This window comes from Dipteris shenzhenensis, chromosome 25 (assembly GCF_047967505.1).
Source record: "Dipteris shenzhenensis isolate YYH24624 ecotype China chromosome 25, Dip_SZ_1.0, whole genome shotgun sequence".
In the NCBI taxonomy this organism is placed as follows: domain Eukaryota; kingdom Viridiplantae; phylum Streptophyta; class Polypodiopsida; order Gleicheniales; family Dipteridaceae; genus Dipteris; species Dipteris shenzhenensis.
In genome coordinates this window covers 23,254,123-23,277,006 of record NC_141620.1, presented here as the reverse complement: position 1 = coordinate 23,277,006, position 22,884 = coordinate 23,254,123, and the positions used below count along the sequence as shown (strand labels likewise).

Sequence of the window (22,884 nt, the reverse complement as noted above, 5' to 3'; positions counted from 1 at the left end):
TCAATAGAAATAAGTCCATGTCTCTCAATTTTTATTACTCATTCTTACACTTTCTTTTGGACGAATATGTAATATTCTTTCAATAGAATGTGAATGAATGATTTTCAATTGAGTATATTATTTCAATAGAAATGAATCCATGTCTCTCAATTTTTATTACTTATTTTTACACTTTCTTTTGAATGAATATGTAATATTCTTTTAATAGAATGTGAATCAATGATTTTCAATTGAGTATACTCTTTCAATAGAAATGAATCCATGTCTTTCAATTTTCATTACTCATTCTTACACGTTCTTCTGAATGAATATATAATATTCTTTCCATAGAATGTGAATGAATGATTTATAGTTTGAGTGTTCTTTCATTAGAAATGAACCCATGTCTCCTAATTTTCATAGCTCATTCTTACACTTTCTCCTAAATGAATATTTAATATTCTTTCAATAGAACGTGAATGAATGATTTATAGTTTTAGTGTATTCTTTCAATAGAAATGAATCCATGTCTCTTTATTTTCATAACTCATTCTTTCACTTTCTTTTGAATGAATATTTAATATTATTTCAATAGAATGTGAATGAATGACAATTAATATATTGCATTCTTGAAAGTGTTTTTTAAAGTATATGTGTTGTTTTCGACAAAATGTGTATTGCAGTATGTTTCTATTGCATACGCAAATTAATATTTTTGGATTTTGTGTTTTTTGCAAATTTAAAAGCATGGTGCATGGCATTATTTGGCCATATGTGATGCAGATATGAAAAGTACATGCCTCGGTCTCTTTCGTGTAGTGTAAATATTGTGGACACAAGTCCACGGACGGTTCTACTCGCATCAAGTAACATTCTCTCGGAAGAGGCAGTGATGTTGAAGCTTTCTCATGCACTCCATCTAATGTTCTTCCATTATGCAAATTGTATTTAGAGAAAGTGAAGAAAGTGGTTAATCCGACCCTAATAAGGAATCATCCAAGTCAACAAGATGTGAGCGCTGAGGTTGATGAGACAGTTGAAGAAGAAGCACCAATAAATGCGAGGAGTGTACCAATACATGAAGGCTCCATGAAGGTGATGTAGATTTGCTAGCAAGTGGGTTGCAGGTGAGTTTTGATGCGACTAATGTTTGTCAGGTAAAGAAGAGAAAAAAGGAGAACAATCATCTATGAAGGATGGATTTCTTCGACAACAAGTGCATGAAAGCACTTAAGATGGATAGAAGCATTTGTAAAAAATGGTATATCGTTCAATGTCATGAGAGATGAGACGTTTCGTAATGCCTTTAAGTCATGTGCTAGAACAGGATTTGTTTTGTTGGATTATAATAAAATGTGTACAGATCATCTTGATAGAGTTAAACAAACTGTGGCAGACTGCTTGAAAAAAAAGATATTGGATTTTATTCCTACATATGGGTGTACTCTTGCATTTGATGGATGGACTAGCAAGCAGGCCAGACCCTTGATAAATGTAATGTGCATTACTCCCAAGGGAACAATGTTTTTGGAGAGTATTGATACGTCTCTAAAAGGAAAAGCTTTAGCATATATTGTAAAAATATACAAAAGAGCAATTCGTAAAGTTGGTGGTAGTGAAAATGTTACTGCATTAGTAACAGATAATGCATCGAATTACAAGACCGCGGGTGAGATGGTCATGGCAAAGTATCCTGCTCTGACATGGGTGCCATGTGACGCTCATACTCTCAACTTATTGTTGAAGCATATTGGACAATTGCCATTTATGCAACCAGTGCTACAAGATGCTAACGCCATAGTGAGTTTTATAAAGAGCCATCAATACTTGCATATGTAGTATTCAGAGAGCACTATGTAAAGAAACTAAGGCAATTTTGTCAAACTATATTTGCCACTTCTTTTCTAGTTCTTGCTATATTGTTGGAAGTGCATCAAGATTTAATTAAGACTATTGCTGATAGACGATGGGCGAATTGGCTCGAGAAAAAGATGTAGTACGCAATACCAGGCAGTAAATGTGTACATCTTGTACAATCATCATTATTCTAGAAAAATGTAGAAATAATAAAAGAAGGTGTGGAGCCATTTGTGACAGTGTTGAGGATGGTTGATGCTAATGCCTTTGTTATGGGTAAAGTGTATTGGAAGATGTCAGAAGCAATACAATAGGTTAAAGAATTCGTGCGCTTTGCACCTAGGGAAAAGCAACAAGTGGTATATTTGGTCGATAAGAGATGAAAGCAAATGCACACTCCTTTGCATGGAGCAGCATTCGCAATACATCCACAATACCAAATGCATGCTCAATCACAGAATCCAGAAGTCATAACTAACTTTCGAGAGGTTTGTAAGAACTTGCTTCCAGGAGATTAAGGCAAATTGGCCTACCGACAACGAGTGAGGTATACAAATTGCGAAAGCTCTTTTGGAGATCCCTGGAATCTTGATGCTATTAAGACAACTATTGCACCTACTTGGTGGAAGGAATATGGTGGAGAGACATTGGAGTTGCAACATGTTGCAACTTGTGTGCTCTCTGTTGCTGCATCATCGGGTGTATGTGAGCCAAATTGAAGTCAATACGATTTTATTCATTCTAAGAGATGCAATCATTTAAAGCCATTAAGAGCTGTAGATTTAATATTTTGCTTTGGGAATCTACAATTGTTGAAAGGGTTTAATGTTGTGGCTAGGGCAGTAAGTGAAGCCGTTGTAATGAGAATTGCTAGACAATGATTGACTACAGAATTAGTTGTCGAGGGTGCATTCAGCGAAGAAGAAGACGAGCTTGAGCTACTCAATGTGACAATAGTGAAATCGAAGAGATAGACGATATTGTACCTGTGTTAAATGCAATATAGAGTGTTGTATATTACACATGAGGGGATGGATAGGAGAATATGATAGGTGATGGAAGGGTCATATGCCCATATACATCTCACCTCATTTTGTACTTGGAAGCAGTGGATGAAGCTCTAAATATGTGGGATGGTATGTTCCACTTAATTCACATTAACTCACTTAACATTACATTAGCTCCACTTAGTCCACTTGATTCACATTAGCTCACATAATCAATTTGTACCACTTAATCCACATTAATCCACATTATGCACTTAATCTAGGTCATTATATTCAAAGAAGAGTATTACAAAGTTATGTATGAAGTTTACATAATTATGCAGTAGGTCCCACATCTGCCGTTCCCTAAGTGCTTGCCTTGCACCCTACGAATCTATGTTAGTGAGGTCCTCAAAATCAAACATGTCAATATCCTTAACTACATCTAAGTCTGCAAGCTTAGCCTCCAACGTTTGTACACGTGCTTGCAAGTCCTTGATCTCTTTGGCCTGTGATGCAAGATGAGCTTGTAACTTCTTAGCAGGCAGTAACACTTGTTGATGGAGAGGTATGAAAGATGTTGCTAAGTCAACGAGATCTCTGTGTGCCTGGGAGCTAGCACGCAAGGCCTTAGAGACACGAGCTCTTTGTTCTCTGTTCTTTCTCGCTTGCGCTCTGTAGGACGTCCCTTTCCTGTTCCTGATAAGTGATGCTTGTCGTTCCAATCCACACGTCGATGTAAGACATCGTAGACATACACTTGCTAAATGAAAAACATGGGTATTTGCTAGTTGTTGGGGATGCTCCCTTCCACCTCTATGAATCACTGGAGAAGGATGTGGGCAAGGGTTTTGTGATACAAGTCTGACAACTTGGGCTGTGCATATTTATTCCTAGCATTTCTGGATTGAAGAAACAAGGTGTTTCTTATGAACTCTGATGGACATAGCCTTTATACTTGCCAAAGAGAGAGTGGGTTGCCTTGCATGGTGTCGTCATCCAGTGGACCAACAGCAAAAATACCTAGCCCCTCTCTTCCCAGCATCTCTCTTTGCGCTTGCAAGATAGCTTGAGCCTCGGCGTGATTTAGCTGGTCTGCTAAATTAGCCTCTTGAGGCACAAAAGCGGCTTGTGGGTCTAATACTGGTTGATGGTGCACAAATGTCTGTGATCTTCAAGATGTGATGAGACATAGTGTACACATCTTATGCAATGTTGAAAGGTGGGGGATTGGTGCACATGCACTCTAGAGCACCGTGGCAAAATCTTGCAATAGAACTCTGCACAGTGTTGGGGCTATCACTAGGTAATGCTGGATAGTGCTTCCTAGTGCTGCACGGAGTCATCATTCCCCAATCACAAATTCCCAATACACTTCCTCGGATGACTCCAAGAAGTGTAGCATAATGTCTTGTGCATGCAAATCATTATACGAGACATTGTGTTGGCGCATGTAATGAATAGTGCGAACTAGTGCACTTAAAATAGCAAATACATGTTGACGGACCCATGGACCTCTAGCATGCATTTTCATATCATCTCTATGAAACAACGGAGATGGTCACTTTCCATCATGTCTGATGTAGGTTAGCCATCTTTCCAAACCTTCAATGCATCGGTGGGCACATACAGCTTAAATCTTGTGCAGATCAAATGGAGCGACAAGAAGATTGCACATGCAGACTATTCCACGTGTGCCTGTGCCCATAGCCGCACTAGGCATGAATTGAATGTCTCGTCACACTGAAGCAGTATGGGCCGCATGGTTACTTGCCACTAGTGCATGATCATGCAAGCCATGTGATGCCGGTGGTGCTTGTGCAGGCGAGAATGAAGGAAATGGAAATCCATTTGCTTATGCAGATAGATTGTGCATTCTTGGTACAGGCGAGTATGAAGGAGATGGAAACTGGTCTGCCTCTTCGGCATGAGGCACAAATAGAGAAGCAAAAGATGTGGTGAAATGTGGACGTGCATGTGGTGGGAGACGTGGCCGGGTGGAGGAATTGCTTGTGGGTATGGAAGAACTTGGGGAAAAGGGATACGGGGGAAGATAGGCTGTGGTCGATGCATTGGTGCATATGCGTGGCATGGCTACAGTGGTGCTTGTGGCTACAGTGGGTGCAATGCAGCATGTGACTGGGGGTGTGGGTGCATTGGTGCTTGTGGCTGTGATTGTGCTTGGGGGCATGGGTGCATTGATGGAAGGGAGGACGAGACAACTCCTTTTCCTTTGAAACCTTGCCACACATTCTTGATGTATGTGACCCTGGCTTCTATAGTAGGACCCTCCAACTTCGTGTCACAGGAGTTGATGTCTCGATCTATTTGACCAAGGCATCGTCGACTCTCCAACGTGAAGTGGTGCAAAACATCACTATGCCTTTGATCCATAAAGCATATGATGAAGTCCAAACCATAGTGGTTGGTGGAGCAGGAGTGAATGTCCTATCCAAGAAGCTCTATGATGAATGGGGTCTCCCACCAATGCAAAAGGCTAACTTCAACATATGCCTTGCAGATGATTCACATGCAAAGCCCTGGGAATAGTGAATGGTGTGTCAACAAAAGTCATAGGAGTCCGATTTTCTCTTCAATTGACACAATCTTGGATCTCCCCAAGAAATCCTATCAAATCTTGCTTGGACGTCCTTGGTTGCATGAAGCATCAGTCCATGATTGGGGAATTGATAGACTGACAATCCAAAATCATGACACCACAGTAAGAGTCAATGTGGGGATAGGAGAAATAAAACCAATTGTGCCTAGAGTGTTGGATGAAACCTCTTCAACGATGATCTCAAGCAAATCATACCCCTTGCAACAACATTCTATAGTGGGCGATACACAAAGCAATGCCAATAATTGGATCCAAGCATTGGTGACCATTGACAACTGACATTCACTAAATCCCATCTTCTTGCAAATTGATGCTAAGGTCATTGAGGTAAATCCTCCACTCACACATGAAGAACCAATTGATCCAAAGGTGCCATTCTTAATGGTTGACCTTGACTAGAATGGTAAACCTGAACAAGTTATCCATGATAATAAGGACTCAGCTTTTCCTCGGGACCTTGAAATAGAGGCTTAAAATGCTCAATTTGAAGATCATGTCTTTGACAATGACTTAGCCATTCTGCATGACCTAATGGCAATTGAGCTTCCCAAAGTTGAAACTCCAAAGTTGAATAATAGCTAAAGATCTTGCAAGAAAGATGAAGGAGGATATCATTGCAAAGCCAAGGCCGAACGAACACTTCAATGAGTTCAAACGAGTCCAAACTAGGATCTTTGAGTTGTATCTTACCAAGCTGTCTCCCTTAAAATCTGAGCCACCTCCTCTTGAATGGTCCCCTAATGGACTTGAAGGAGTATGCATAGCAAATGAACCCTTTGGAAATACATTGCCAGTGGAAAAGTTACCGCATTGTTTCCAATGTAAGAAGTTTCAAAATTTTAAGCCACATGTGCAGATGAAGCTTGATAATGAGACTTTTAGAAAAGAAAGTCCACAAGATCCTAAAAAATTGGTTAACGATACTATGCCACTCAGTACCCATAGCACATGCCAGGCTATTTCAACATCATCCAAGGATGATCTTTGAGAAGTGCCAGATTACTTCAAGAACTACGCAAGTGGTAGTGTCCCCATAGCAATGCCAAGGCCAGTAAGAGAATATGATGTGCAAGAAACCGATAATATTGGAGAGACTCCAATCTATCAGGGACTTGCCAAAACTTGCACAATAAATCTTACCCTTGAAGGGGAGGAAGAAAAATTGAAATACATTGGGAAAAAACTTATAGAGGAAGATGAAACAAAGCTCAAAGCACTCCTAATGGAATACCGAGACTACCTAGCATGGTCATACAAGGAAATGAAGGGGATTTCACTAGAAGTGGCGATACTTACGATACCTATAAGGGAAGGTGCCCACCTTAAGGTATGTGGACCTTATCAAACAAATCCAAAATATGGCACCATGGTCTATGGATGAACTGGAAAAACTCTTAGATGCTGGATTCGTCAATGAGATAGAGCACACTAATTGGGTTTCACCCATCATCATTGTGCCTAAATGCAACAAGAAGCTAAGAATATGTGTTAACTTAAAGAATGTGAATCTCGCCATAATCAAGGATCTCACCATCCCCTACCCTTAACAGAAACAATACTGGAAAAGGTGGCTGTGGATCAAAGATATACAGCTTCTTGGATGGCTTTAGTGGCTATAACCAAGTGTAAATTACTCATGCAGACCAATCAAAAACAACATTTGCAATAGAATGGGGTATGTTTGCCTATAGAGTCATGCCATTGGACCTTTGTAATGCCACAACCACATTCCAGAGAGTCATGTTCACAACTTTCAAATCATTTCTGAATAAGTTGAACTACAAGTGTTCTTGGATGATATTGACATGGACAAAATCAAAATCATCATGGAATTGCCTCCTCCTACAAATTTCAAAGGCGTGTAGGTTTTTATGAGACATGCCGGCTATTATAGAAGATTTATCTTGCAGTATGCCATGATAGCCATACCACTTTACAAATTATTAGTGGAATTCTTAGAGGATGACTTGCCAAATGCGACAATATTTTAGGTAGATGCCATTGTGAATTGGTGTGCTGATATCATTGGGTACTTAATGGTAGGAAGACCACCCCCTGAAATGAAAGCAGTGGATGCCAGAAAACTAATTTTAAAAGCTACGCCCTATCAACTCATTGCAAGACAGCTATACAAGATGGGTAAGGACCAGGTTTTAAGAAGATATGCAATGCCTCATGAGATCATGCCAATCCTTAGTGAAGTCCATGAAGTCATTGTAGGAGCACACTTCCAAGGGGAAGTGACAACAACGAAAATACTCCCTGCAAGCTACTGGTGGCTAATACTTTGGGTAGATGGCTATGAATATGTCAAAAGCTGTGATGTATGCCAATGGACTACTAAACCACAACACAAGGACTTCCACCCCCTAAGAACAATCGTTCCACAAAAACCATTTGAAAATGGGGAATTAATAATGTGGGTCCCATCCATCTAGCAGTGAAGGGAACACAGGAATGCTACATCATTGTGGCCACTCATTACTTTACCAAATGGGCTGAAGCTAAAGCAGTCAAAAAGGCAGATGCTAGAAGCTAGAAGCACAGCAAGATTCTTATACAAGAATGTGATCACCCGATTTGGATGCCCCATTGAAATTATGTCAGATATAGGCATGCATTTTGTCAATGAGGTTATCCAAGAACTCTTGTCTGGCTTTGTGGAGACTAGTGATGATACTGCACATCGTATTGTGTAGATTGGTAAAATTCCTTTGTCTATGCAGGATGGGAAAAAGAAATACCTGTCTGATGTATTTCATGTCCCAAACATTACCTTTAAACAATGAACTGAAAATGAGGGTGCATTCTTTTATATAGGGCCCCAAACCCTAATTTTTCAAAATATTTGTTTCAATAAAAAACCTAAAAAAAGTAAAATTAGTGCAACCTTGAGCTAAATACTTATAATTAACATCCAATAACACAAAATTTCTCATTTATACTGCAACTCATGTCCATTATACGTTGGCTTTACTGCAAATCACATAACTAAAATTACAAAGAAATTTGAAACTTATGCATGGGCATCCACACATTTAGAAGAGTCTACACCATCATTTTCATCTGTCTCCACCCATATGTGCCCTTGTCTATGACGGGTTGCATGCCACCTTGCATGATTCTATCTTGCATTCGATGAGTTGTATATTCTTCTTCGACATTCCACGTTAACATCTTGCACTGCATGGGACAGTAAGGACTCTTTGAATGCTAATGTTACAGCTGCTCTTATTTCGATACGCATGTACCACCATTGAACCATTGGGCTTGACTTAGTTCTACCACCCTCGTGTTGGGTCACTCTATTATATGCACAACGTGCTTGCCAATGCAATCTTTCCATGCCCTGAGTGGACCACACTCTGATGGTTCCATAATTCCATGCCATGTATGGTGCATGTGCATATAAAATGTGCTGCTAAATAGAAAACAAATCAGTAAATATAAGACCATTTGATATGCACATCTCAATGTCCAAGTTAGAGACTACCAAGTACTATGTGAAATGATTCTTTCCCTAAGCTATTTCCATATTCCGACCAAAGTCATTCACAGCATTGATAAAACACTATGCATCATCTTCTTTGAATCTTTTCTTTTGTAGTAAAGGTACCAAGCTATCAAGAACTAACCACACTCGCACCTTTTCCAGTCTTTTTTGCCCCTTTCCCCCTCGTTCACAACAGGCATTGTGTAACTTTCTCCATACATCAAACTCATTAGCACATTTGAGCTTGTCATTCTTCTTCTTTGCAGAAAGGAATTTTAAAGCCGTGACACCACCAAAGCTTGGCTTACAAGGAACATTGCCTGTTTTTCTAGATCTTTTCTCATCTTTTGTAATCTTTACTTGCCCAGAGTAGTGTAGTCCCATATCTGAAAGAACCTTTTCAATTCTTGCAACAATCATCCTCTCACTCTCTTGTTGGGGCTTCAAGTTATATGCATCAATGATGTATAAATGCACCAACTTTTCAATTATTCTCACAATAGCATGAAGTGCACAAATGTGTACTCGCTCAAGAGGAATTTCAAGAATTGGGCTCCATTGTGGATCTTTCCCTAGAGCATCCCTATTTGGTGCCTTCGTTTGATCTATCTCTGCAAGTTCCAAGGCCCATTGCTTTTGATTCTTTTTACCACCCTTTGCAGAGATACTCTCGTTTGCATGCACAATGGACGAGGATGGCTTGTATTTGCTCCATGTGCCACATTAAACATATATTTAATAGTCTTGAGGTCAGTAGCTAGATGCCATTCTACAAGGTAGGATCCATAGCCCTCAACTTCAAGTAGCTCACCATTGTTATGACCTTTGATCACACTTGGGATATCGGTTTGGTAAAAAAACCACTTCAAAATTGAATGTGACTCTTTTGGCACTTGCAAAAAAAACTCTTGTTATTTCAAAATATTCTAAGTCTTATTGCATTATTGCATTAAATTTCAAATTTCCATCATACCTCAAAGGTAGCCAACCACCAAATCTCCTATTTTGATTGCACACTTAATTGTCTTGCATCATCAAGCTCAACTTCAAGGTCCAGTATTCTATTCATCATTGTCAAATTAACTCTTTCTAAATTTTGACCTTTGACCACCTCACTTTAATCAAGCTTTAGTACAATCTTCAGAGTACCATTGCATTCCTCCATAGGCATATCATAAAACTTCACCATGGCTTGCAGAACTCTTCGAACATCCATCACAAAGTTATTGTTGACTATCAATTCCAATTCTTTAGTCTCTTCAGCCTTTGTTTTCAAAGTTAGTGTACTACATACATGCTGGGGCTCACCAACTAAATCAAGTACACCCAAATTGAGTGCATGCCTAGTCTTATCAACATTAGTCTATTCTGGAAGCGGGGCTTTAACTTTTGGTCCCACAGAAAGACATGTTTTTAAGCTCTTAAATATGAGCCGATATCCCTTGTACTTATGCCTGTAGTATCACAAACTCCCTGTGCACTAGTTGTATTGAAATGCTCCACAACTTTGTTCATTGACTCAGATGTTATCTCTGATTTTAGACTTTTGAATTTTGGATATTGTATAACAAACTCCAACATTTGTTTTGTAAACACTCCACTCATAGTACCATAGCATTCATCATGGATAGACATGAGTTCTGAAACACTCCTACAAGCTCTCATTCGCAAGCTCTCATTCGACGCTTTTAGTGACCAATTTTCTTGGATATTTCATCCATTGGACGCAATTTCCTCTTACGTAGTCTTGGACCCATTAGAGTATCCTTCATGAATGATAATTTTTTTTCTGTAAGTGAATTGAATTTATAGTGCTCTCTCCCAATTGAGCATCTAGTGTTTGAACCTTTACTTGTAATTCCTAATTTTTCTTCTCTATGCCATCATATGCAAACATTTGAACACTTGTAGCTTGCATAAATGACACCAAATGTTGATTCCAAGCCTCCAACATTGCGATCCTTTTGTGTCTTTCACTAAGAAAAGATTGATATTGTTTGTGAAGGCTACTTGCTCCATGACCAATCAACCTTCGACAATATCCTAACAAACCATTCTCTCCCTTACATAAGAACTTTATTAAGTTAGTCAATCCATGGAATTGAGGAGTCTGACAAGTTTGTGGATCTATTGGATATATTTTCCCTTCTAACCACAAATCCATATATGCTTTTCCTTGATTTCAAAGAGCTACTAAATCACTTTCACTTGCCAAGGAGGATTCATTCTTCTTTAAAAATGGTGCATTCTCTGCATCTATTTGAAAATGGATATCCACCTTTTTTAAATTCCGAGTGGCTTGCATGATTTCATGAACTTTCCACCTAATATAATATAACATTGACATCAATAAATAATATACAAACATGACATGTTTCAGAAAAGTATCAAACCAAGCAAAAATAAAAACCCCAATTGCATGCAAAATCTAATGATTGAAATCTACAAATTCAAAAAAACATTTACTTATCATCAAACACTGTTAAACTATGTGAATGAACAATACCTCACTGTTAAACTTGTCCTCCTCAATGGTCTCTCTTGTAATCCATGCTGAAATTGATGGATTTTTCTCCAATACTAATTATATGCTTCCAAACAAATCCAAATCTATTTCAAACCATCTTATGTAAAAAACCTCAATAGTAAGAGTGTATCTTTTAAAACAAAAAAATCTTTCTTTCCTCTTTAAATCATGTATTAAAAGAAAACAACAAAATTACCAAAACAAACTACAAATTAACTGTTTCTTCAAAGTTGCATCATAAAATCTCATTATTTTCATGTCTTGCATTGTTCTAAAGGTTTTCTCACCTGAATCTCCATGCAAGTTGCTCTGATAGACCCTGATTTGAGTTGAAACTAAAAACATTCTAAGACTAAATGAATGAATAGTACTTGATTCTTGGAGCAAGGTCTTTGAAAGAAAAATGTGATCAAATTTGTCCCTCCCAGTGGTCCCACATGTGTTCTAGGATTGATGAAGTTGATGGTTTTTGCTTCAAAACAAATTATATGCTCCCAAACATCTCAAAATCTATTTCAAGCAATATTTTGTAGAAAACCATTGATAGTAAGAGCAAAAAAGACTCATTTCTCATGGAATTTCTTACAAAACAAAGAAAAATTTCAATGTTTTCAAACCATGAAATAAAACAAAACAACACAACTATACAAAATGAACTACGAACTAACTGTCTCTTCAAAGTTACATCATTAACGAACAAATCTCGTCATAATCACTGTGTTGCATTGTTCCAAAGATTATCTCACCTGAACCTACATACAAGCTATCTAGATGGACCCCAAACCTTCACAAATGGTTCGAAATCATGCACCCTTAGAGATTGCAGTAGGGAAAGTAACTAGTATTGAGAGATGGGCAAAAGAAAGATTGATTCTCATGCATCAGCAACTGCAATGCTAAAAGTCAATCTTCTTTTATCCTTTCTCAAAGAATCTTGTCTAGTAGCTCCTTCTAAGTTCCAAACACCTTGCATCATTCATGGCTCGCTCAGAACATTGATTGCCTTGTTTTCTTGAATGAGATGATTTCAGATCATGGGAGAATCTCTGATGAGAGGGGAAGTGGTGAGATTTGAAGGAAAAATGCCCAAAATAGAGAAAGAAGGTAGGTTGAATCTCTTTCAAAAATCTTAAATGTTTTGAAAGAATGAGAGTGAAATGCAGGTAGAGAATAGAAGTGAGATTTTGGCATGAGAGTCCATCCCATGAGAGGGAGAATAGAGAAAGAAGCTTCCCACTCAAGAGCTAGTAGGAAATTTGAAAAGAGGGCTGGAGCAAAGAAAAATTTGAAATGGTGCTCAGAAATGAGGGGGAAGCAAGAGGAATGAGAGAGAATGAAAAGAGGATGGGAGAGTTGAGGTAGCAAGTGGGCACTCCACCTCATTGTTTGGGCCACTGAATAAAGAAATAGAGAAGTCAGGCCACTTCCAATGTTCTATTACCCTCCACTAGCCAATATTCTATTGGGTTTTATTCACCTTATTCTTCCATGTCACCAACCCAAGGGATACCTTACAGGGCCCTTTTTGAGTCCAAATTTTTTGTAATGTCTTCCTTGGTTAGCATAAGAGTGTATCATGAATGCTCACTTGCATATGTATGTGTTTGCACCACCTTCTTTATCAGTGTAGTTTTGTAAAAAAATACAATATTGATATGAATGTTAAAATGAAGATTCACCTTGTGGATGCTCGACCTTTTTGCATATATTAGCCAGATGGTCAAGACATCCTCCTTGGACACCTAGCACACTCCTCTTCTTCCTACTGCTCTCTTCTAGTCTTGTCATCATGAGGTGGCTCATCTTTTGATATCTCCCCCTGTGTTGTGAGAAGATTCAAGGAAAAGACGAGTGCACGCAAGGTATTTTGAGATATTTTGCATGCACAAATTTATGGAAGTCTTAGTGCATACGATTCCATGAATGTGCATACAGTACATGAAAATTAACACTTACAAATGTAAAATGCAATGCATGTAACATGATGTTGAATGAATGCATGTAACATGATAGACGATGCATCATGCATATTTATTACAATGCAAGCATGCAATATGATACATATTTCATGCAAGCTTTCTTTTAATAGTTGAATTACATGCATTGCAAAAGAAAAAATGATGTGCTATCTACAAATAAAAACAAATCGAATTCCACTCCCTCTTAAGATAGCCCAAGCGCCTACACCTAGAGAGTGGTCCCATCTAGCTCTCCTGCCTTACAAGAATAGAGGCCAAGGATTACCCACAAGGCTAGCCTTGGCATGCAGTTGAGATAGGAGAGGAAAATTACCTCTAAAATAAGTAGTAAAGATAAACTAGTCGCATCCTTATATTGTTGCAAGGGTTCTTTTACCATTGGTAAAAAGGCTATTATATAGTTAAAGTCCTATACCACTATGTAAAAACAATTACAAGGAATAATAGTCATAAAATTGGGCCGAGTTGTATAATGCCTAGTATTATAAAACCGACTATATAATGCCTAGTAATATTGGGCAAATTTGCACCTAATTATACGATCGGGACTATGTCTTTTGCCCGATGGTAATATGGTTTTTGGAGGAAGTACCAATGGAATATCAGTGGTGGTAAATAGTTGGTTTCCTCTTCCATTTGACACCCTACCTACATCAGTTCCCCCCCCCTCTCTTCTTTTTCTTCTTCTTCCGATTCGCCCCTTCACCCCTCCCCATTGCTACCACAACAAAGCAGTGGTCACCCTCATAGTTCACTACTTAACTCTTGATTATCTCCCCTATCCCTACACCCCCATTTTGTTGTCCCAGCCTCTCCCCCCCCCCCACCCCTCCTACCCCTCCCTCCACCTTTCTAGTTGCTCTCATCATCATCAACCCTGGCATAGGCCCCCTAGCTAGTGTCCAGATCCCACGGCTTCTTCATCCAGTCTCACCTTGCCACCTCGCAAGCTCAAGATTCTCCCCTTCAGTATAGCCTAGGAGTCTTCTCGATTCTCTTGAAATTTATGGCCAAAGACTAACTAAAGAAATTCCCCCTTGTGGGAGTTCTAGTGGTTGTGGGGCCATATAAATATCTTGATGTTACAAATGATTGTCCCATTGCTTTGGTGTTAGTCCTAATTTGGCATCCCCAAAAGGGGGTTCCATTGGTGCAATTGGGGAGAAATTGGAGTCCCTTATCATTTCTTGGGGCTTCAATATTCCATTCTCAAGAGAGGAGTGTGGATCCCTATCCTCTTTGACTTGATGATGAGATATCAAATGTCTTGTACGATCGAGGAGAGGTCAAAACAACAAGGGAAGGAAGTTTGGATCACACAAGGATCACACATCGACACACTGCTATTTTCTATCTGCTTTGTCTCGAGATAGATGTGGCATGGTCCTCGTAGTAGTGTGATATGGTTAGGACCTAAGGAGAAACTCAAGTAGACCACACACTGGCTACTTAGCAAGTGTGCCTAACTTGCTCCAAGTGGAGGCAGTGGGCACTAAAGGTGGGCATTTTGGCACATCATCATATAAACACACATTATACCATCCAAGACTCCACAAAAATACAAAACTCCACAATTTTACATAGGCTTTATGCATAAGAAGGCATTGTTTGACACCCCCCATGGGAAGGTGCACAATGTTCATGATTAATCACATCAATCGTCTTGGGCTCTCTACCATTCACTATATCTTATTGAATCAATGGCTAATGAGACAACTAATTAGACTTGGGCTCGATCGTCCTTTGTATTTTTAACGAGAATACATTTGTGAGAAGTGCTTCAAAATAACACTAACCAATAAAGAACAAAGTAATGATGTGTAATCAAAACTCTTGAGGTGAATAAAGCCACAAAACAAATGAATTAAGTTGCTAAATATTTGGTCTCTCTTTTATATTATAAACTAAGATATATTTGGAGAAAAATCAAAATATCAATCATCAATCACATAGTTAATTTAAGTATTTGCAAAACTTCTGGAAAATCATCCAAAAATAGAGTTAAAATCTTCTAGCCTTCTCTTGGAATCACCCAAATGCACCTCTTTTATTTGCACAACAAAGCTACTTTTGTTTTGTATTTACTTTCTTCCAAATGCACCTCTTTCTAAAGACTTGATTATTACTATTGCAATGTTTCAAGTGACTATTTATTTTGCATATGTAAAGATTTATATCTTTCTGTGCATCCTATATATGTATATATATATGCATTACAAAAGTACATGACAATTTGAAAAACACATTAAGATAGTGTGGTGTACCAAAAAGTATCATGTTATTTACATTGCTTTTATTATCAACCTAGTATAAGTACTGAATCCAATCATACAATCCATGAATCCTTGGTGGAAAGTGAAGAGCCCATCTTGTTTATGGAAGATGCTTGCATTCCATTCTATTGCATGCACTTGCTCAATGAATTTAACATCATACCAAACGTCCTTACCCACAATGAGGTGAATATCTCATAAATGGAGCTATTCATTGGCTTGGAAATGAGGCTACTAGAGATCGCATGTGATGCACGAACATTGTAAAATTTGTATACGAAGAGCCCCCAGTTGAGGTAGCTTTCGTGGCCATGGATTTGAGCTCAAGGATGCCACTCGAGAGCGGTGGGTGGTTAAATGTGGAGATCAAGGCCTTGATGCCGAGGTGGACTTGGTCCTTGGACACAATGCCATTAGGGGTGGGGCTAACGAGCTCTAAGCCAAACTTCCACTCTTCCACAACGTACCTGCACAAGGTTCACCAAAAGATCAAGAGATTTTTAAAAGCCCTCCAACTCTTGTGACATCCTAGTTATCTAATTTGTCAAGAAGTTTGCAAATGTATGTAAAGAACCTCCGATTGTATGAACTTGAAGACTTGTTGAATGAGTGAGAACGATGGGCATTAGAAACTAGTAACCTAAAAAAGGTCATTGTGAAAGTAAAAATGCTTTTCAAAAGAGGTGTTTACAAACTAGTGCATCATGGGCATCACCCACGGTTCATGGACAAGCAAGATTGTCATCCCATGTGTAGCCCAGAGCAGCCCAGATGCATTCAATGCACCATGGACAGGCATGGGGAGCTCTAGCCGATAAAGTACGGGTCTACGTGAAATCACGAAGGGAGTAAGGGAGTGACCACGGACCTGGCATTCATCTTTTGTTCGGCAGACACGGGCATGGCGAGGATGGGGACACCAGCACACATGCTCTCCATGATAGAGTTCCATCCACAATGAGTCAAGAACCATCCAACAGCTCTATGGGTGAGAGTCTCCACTTGATTGGACCATTTCAAGAGTTTGCCTTTGCCCATGCTCCTCTCCACCACCTTCTTCACCACCTCCGGACATTCTCCTCTCATCGCCCACAGAAAAGCTTGCCCGCTCTCCTCTACCCCCCTCGCCACCTCCCCCAATTGCTCCTCTGATATCGCCACTATGCTTCCAAATGATATGTAGAGCACCGACCTCTCCTCTTGCCTCTCCAGCCATTCCTCGCAGCTCCAGCTCTCTCCTGACCATATGCTTGGCGCCCATATCGACCGCCCACACTCGTTGTTTGTCCTTGCGTATGCAATGAGCGGACCTACCGGGAGGAACGATGGTACCTCTTCCTTGAACTCTTCTATGGCTCTCTCTTCCAGCTCGTAGAAGTTGTTGCCCAGATTCCAGATCGCTTCCCGTGTGCGCTCGATGTCACGCGCCAAAAACCATCGAAAATACACGTCGTCCTCCTGGAAGAAGGATATTAGGTCTGATGCGCGGAATGGGATCACGCCAGGCACGCAGTCCACAATTTTGGTAAAGCTGTCCTTCTCTGAGACGATTAGTCAAGTTAGGAGGCCGTTTTCGACAACATTGCATTGCTCATCTGTAAATTCTTCAACAAAAATAGATCCACAACTCGCTGAAAAGGTTTCGCTGCCCGCAGAAACTCAGAAAAGTTCCAATCGTATTGCTGTGATTTAGTCCAGTGGATCAATCAAGGGAATGATAAAATATTTGCTACCTTTGACTGGGATGAGGTTTTCTGACATGAGATGTTGTTGATGAAAATACATCAGATTGGCGTGAACGGGAGTGGTCCAAAGCACGACTCTGGGGATCTGAAAATTGTCGGCAACATCCTGCATCCAAGGACAGAAGACGTCGGAGACGACAAAAGAAACCGGGGGGAACTGTGGAGCTGGCGAGTGAGAGACGATGTCGTGCATGAGCAACTCGAATCGATTCTGGAGGGCGTCCAAGGCATCACCGACAGCAACAGGGTCCTCGTCGAAGCGGCCATGGTGGGGGGGGAGGCCATCGGGGATAGAGAGGAAGCGGATGCGGGGGGGTAGAGGATCGAGAGAGGAGGAGCTGGGGCTACTGAAGATGCGAGAGTGAGTGAAGTCTGTGTTGACGAAGGTGATGAAGAAGTCGAAGGAGAGGAGATGCAGGGCGAGCTGCAACATGGGATTGAGATGGCCCGGAGGCGGGAAAGGAAACATGACTGCGTGAGGCTGCGGGTCTTGCTCTCGCTCTTGGGCCATTGCTAAGGGGCTAAGGGACTAAGGGCAGAGGATGCATGTGGGGAGGAGAGGATAGAAATAAGGTGGGAATCTTAGGCCCTTGCCTTTTGGCATGTCTTTATAGGGCCATTCAACTTAGCTCGAGAAAAACCACTTCAAGGTGAATGCTTATGGTGGGTGAGGGCCTAAGCGCCTAAGGGGAGAGGATGCATGTGGGGAGATGATGAAAACAAGGTGGGAACCCACTAAGGCCCTTGCCTTTTGCAATGTCATTATAAGTGTCATTGTAAAGTTTGTTGAGGTGTTGAAAGGAGAATCTCCATATGGGGCCACAAAGGATTCTCATTAAATTGATGCCTCAATAGTGAGGATGACATATGTAAAGTGAGGAAGGATTATGATTCCAATGGAGGATTATGATTCTGATGCCTTAACTATGAGGAGGACACATGTAAAATGAGGAAAGGACAACTATAAAATGAGGGGACTGGCCCATTAGTTAAGGGCACCATTCATAGGTCCAGAATGGCAAATTTTGGAAGTAACCTTCAAATTTGAAAATATAAGGTTTTAAAACTTGCAAATTTCAAGGCACTTTTGTTAGATTTTGCTTAAAACTTGCAAAACTTTCAAATAACCATTGAAATTTTCAACTTGAAGGTTTTTGTAGGCCTGCACTGTTTGATTCGGAGAAGCAAGGAGCAACGAAAGTCAAAGAAAGAGGAGTTGTTATCCATATTGATCATGAATGGGTTAAAACTGAGGTAAGCTCAAATTGTTAGCTTCAAACCTTTTTTCATGAGTGGAGAGTATAGTAGAGCATCAAGGTGGTCAACAATGTGGAAACAAGTTCCTCTTGATATCCGGCACATAAAGAACATTGGACAGCTGTTTTACAACTCCATCTGACTTGAGAGCAATCGTACCCTTTCCTTTTGCTGGACAGTTTGCATCATTGCCGATTGCTACTAGGATGTCATTCCCTACGGGCTATAGAGAGGTATACCAATCCTTGCGACTGGTCATGTAACACGATGCACCACTATCAATGATCCACGGTTCATCCACAGATACATGAACTACCTCCGTGCAAATCTCCTCAATTGCTACGAACAGCTCTACTGGTACTACCTGCGTGCTATTGCTGGACTCTTTCTTTACTCCGTTCTTCTCATCCGCAATCTTCTTTCGGCACTCATTCTACTTGTGCCCTGCCTTGTTGCAATAGAAGCACTTGATCTTCTTCTTTCTCTTTTTATCATCAAAAGAAGATGGTTTACCAGAGTCCTTACCCTTACCTTTCTTTGATCCAGCATAGAAAGCCGAATCTTCTCCAGTCCTCTTTTTTTGATGCATCTACTCCTCCAGAAGCATTGCGCTAAAATCCTCTAAGTTGGGCAGATTTCTGTTCTACGTATTCAGCATCGTAATAAGACCGTCGTACTTTGGTGGGAGAATCTGTATGTACCTCTGTGCTAGATTCTCGCTGGTGATGGTGATGCCAATCGCAATCATCTGATCGCGCAGATTCTTCACCCTGGTGATGAACTTCTCTGCCGCTTCAGACTCAGACAGTTTCTCGTTCACGAGTTGAGTCTCCAGATTCTGAATCCACATCTGATTCGTGGTCTTGTACTGATTTTTTAAGACTGTACATTCCTCCTCCGCTATGGTGACATGTTGAATCAACGCCATGATGGAATCACTTACACTGTAGACAATGGAACACAGTGCATCTGCATTTCTTCTTGTCCACGTGAGAATCTCATCCGTAGTTGGTACTATCTGTTGTGCTGCATTGGCCAAATTCAATCTCGGGACCGGCCACCCCAGTAGCAGTATCCCAAAGTTCGTATGCACTTAGGATTTGGTCTTGATCTTGAACTTCTAGAGTGGATAGTTAGTGCCGTCTAACTTTCCGTTTTCGCCAACCGGTGGGATTCACAATCTTATGAGCTGGGCCATCTCTCACAATCTTCTCACATACAGGAACACACTACCAAATCTTCTTGCTAGAGTCCATGCTCTGATACCATGTAAGAAAATAATACAACGTCTGTGCTCAATAAATAATAGGATCTCGTACGCAAGAGAGAAAAACAGATAGTATGGAGAATCAAAAAATTGATTACTATAGAACTGATACAATAGATGGCGCTGCCTCCTAGCCGTGCGCTCCTGTGAAAGAAGCTTCAATGGCATGCTGCAAATAGTAGAGGACGGAGGCTGGATGCTAAGGAATCAAGGTTGTTGTAGCCAAATGATGAAATGGGCTTCACGGGCTTGCTCTTATATTGCTACCATAAGTAGTCGGTTAGAGCGAATTGGGTGACCGACCCAGTCCGCCCAAAACGGCCGACTAGGGGTCGGGGCCACCGACCACACAATAGAACCGGTGCGCAAAATAGAGCAACTAACCTGTGGTTACCGTTTGGCCCAAAGCCATCCGGGATCATCTGAGGCTCCAAACGGGACCCGCAACCCGAGAGTGTGGGTTGCCTTGGGAAATGCCTCGTCTACCCTCAGTACAATTATTCATGGGATGCCTTCCCACACTTGCATGTAGCCTAGTTGGCAGTGTGCCAACTCTATCTGAAGCCGTCCAGCCATCAGGGCCACACATGGCCCCCATGTGGTGTCCAAAGCAAGACCTACCGGATAACTGAGCTACTCAAATGCCTTCTCTTCATATGGGGGGCTTACAAGTAGAGTTAGCTAGTTCCCACGTAGTTACACGAGAGTGGAGCATTGATAAACATTGGATGGATCTGAAACTAAGACAAAAGAGTCTAATGTTAAAGACATAATGTCTATGAAGGATCCTTCAACTAGAAATGCCCTTAGAAGAAGAAACAACAACAGGTATGCTTCCCCTCCCTCAATGCAACCGGATGCATCTTTCAACGGGAGTACATCGATGATGTCTATGATCCATTAGCACTGTGCAAGGCTAAGGTTGTATAGAGAATTATCCCTTTAGGTACTCTTTCTCCTCCTTTGGAAATCATAGATGCCGAAACACTAAAAGAGTTGTTTGATGATGAAAGTGCTAATGAGCTAGAAGTCTTGAAAGCCGATGCTAGTAATTGTAATGAACTTGAGACTAACAGTGATACTTCACATCCTCCAATTGATGCAAAAGAAGTGCCTTATAGAGCCAAGAGTCTGCTACTTGAGGCATTAGCAGTGTTTATTGAAGATACCATGCAAGACATTGAAGAAGAGTGAAGAAGATTGCAACCAAGTATGGAGAGAACTCACAAAACATGGGGAATTTGTAGTCAAACTTGGGGAGATCTTTGATGAAGAAGATATCAAAGGAGCTTTTCTTGCCTCTCTACCTTCTCTCTATTCCATGGATGATGGGCCATATATGGATCTTGAATCTAAATTGATGGTGTTGAATGATGCATTGCCAATTGAAGAAACCTTCCCTTATCTCTCTTTTATTTTGGTTTTAGAGATGTAAACACAAACCTTGATGAGCTTGATAAAGTGGATTAGTGGTTGCAACATGAAGGCAATTATGTTTTGAAGAGAAGTGGTCATACTCCTCTAAATAGGGGGGAGAAAGTGTTGGAGGTCTTTTCCTCCCAAACCGAGGGAGTGGCCAGCATTTGAGTATTTTGATGCAACATCTTGGTTTTGTGGCCCTTTTGAGTCATGCACGAGTTTTATTTGATCCAAGGCATGTGGATATGGTATCAACACCACACATTATATTTAATCGTGGTGAGCTCATCTATAGTTTTCCCAAGAAAGGACATGCTACAAATTCCATGGCAGTGGGGGGGGAAGTATTGTTATAAGGAAACAATTACCAAGAAAATGTGATATGTAAGGATTGTAAGTGTGGATTTGGAATTAGGAGTATAGCGTATTGTGTGCTTAGGGCCCAAGGTTGAGGTCGAAGAGCATATCCATGTGCTACCCTTCCGAGGAAGAGGACCCATAGGTGTGTTATGTGCATAGTCCATGGCAATGATAATATAGTATGCAAAAGGTGGTTGATGGGGCAAGGCATCTCTATGTGCTACCCCTCTGCCTAGGCAGACCCATGCAAGCATTGAATGAGATATGTCTCAAGGTCAATGGGATATATAGTATAAAATGGGTGAGAGGTAGAGGTGGCAAAGGATCTTGGACCATCTCTTCCATGTGGGGTAGAGTAGTTGTGTATACTCCAAGAGATAATATTCCAATAGGGGAAGAGTAGGATGGAGGTGGCAAGCTTCTTTGTGATAGACATTCATTTGTACTCCTAGATTCTTTTGTATATTATAAAATTAGGGTGGATCCATGTGATATCTTAGACTTAGCGTAAGGAGGTCTAATTTTTGAGGCAAGGTGTTGTCGCAAGCTATTGACAGTGCGCATCCTCCTTGCTCACATAGGAGATGCCTCCACACTCACACCATGCATGTGGTAGCATGCCTTTATTAAGTGAGCTCCTCTTGGTTGTAAAAGGAGGGGGATATTGCTTGATGGAACACCCACTTTCTTCTATAACCACCTTGGTTATGTATTTAGCCACATGTCCATTGCTTCTTCTTCCATGATGTTTAACCCCTACTCTTCCCTCTTCATTACCAATGATCTCTCTCTCTCTCTCTCTCTCTCTCTCTCTCTCTCTCTCTCTCTCTCTCTCTCTCTCTCTCTCTCTCTCATGATGTCTATACTATTCTCCCCCCACGTCTTCCTTCATTTCCGTTATTATTTTTCCATTGATGTTCATGGTATCCCCCTCTCCCCTCTCCTCCATAATTTCTTTCACCCTTGTCGTCACTCTTCTACCCCCTCCCTCCTATTTGTCAAGGTTGTGGAGCATGAAGATGTGTCGCGCTAGTTGTCTTGTGGATGTTTCAAAATGCCACCATAGTGGTAGAATCCTAACATAAATTTTTGAATCTGAGATGGACATTTATCATTTCAAGT

The 22,884-nt window shown here is 40.6% G+C and overlaps 1 protein-coding gene across 1 annotated transcript; it reads right to left on the bottom strand.

Annotated features, from left to right (window-relative positions):
* Nucleotides 1–15,749: 15,749 nt before the first annotated feature.
* LOC147885628 ((R)-mandelonitrile beta-glucosyltransferase-like) lies at nt 15,750–18,023 on the bottom strand. The gene is made up of 3 exons (XM_087396051.1): nt 17,448–18,023; nt 16,583–17,255; nt 15,750–16,181 (listed from the first exon to the last, which is right to left on the bottom strand). The coding sequence occupies exons 1-3, from the start codon at nt 17,968–17,970 to the stop codon at nt 15,926–15,928; spliced, it is 1,452 nt and encodes a 483-aa protein (XP_087252177.1). The 5' UTR covers nt 17,971–18,023; the 3' UTR covers nt 15,750–15,925.
* Between the last annotated feature and the right edge of the window lie 4,861 nt (nt 18,024–22,884).

Excerpts from the sequence above, each read along its gene's own strand:
- LOC147885628 (XM_087396051.1), bottom strand. The coding sequence starts at position 17,970 with ATGGCCCAAGAGCGAGAGCAAGACCCGCAGCCTCACGCAGTCATGTTT. Across the intron at positions 17,256-17,447 it reads AAACCTCATCCCAGTCAAAG|AGAAGGACAGCTTTACCAAA; the intron begins GTAGCAAATATT and ends TAATCGTCTCAG. Across the intron at positions 16,182-16,582 it reads GAACAAAAGATGAATGCCAG|GTACGTTGTGGAAGAGTGGA; the intron begins GTCCGTGGTCAC and ends AACCTTGTGCAG.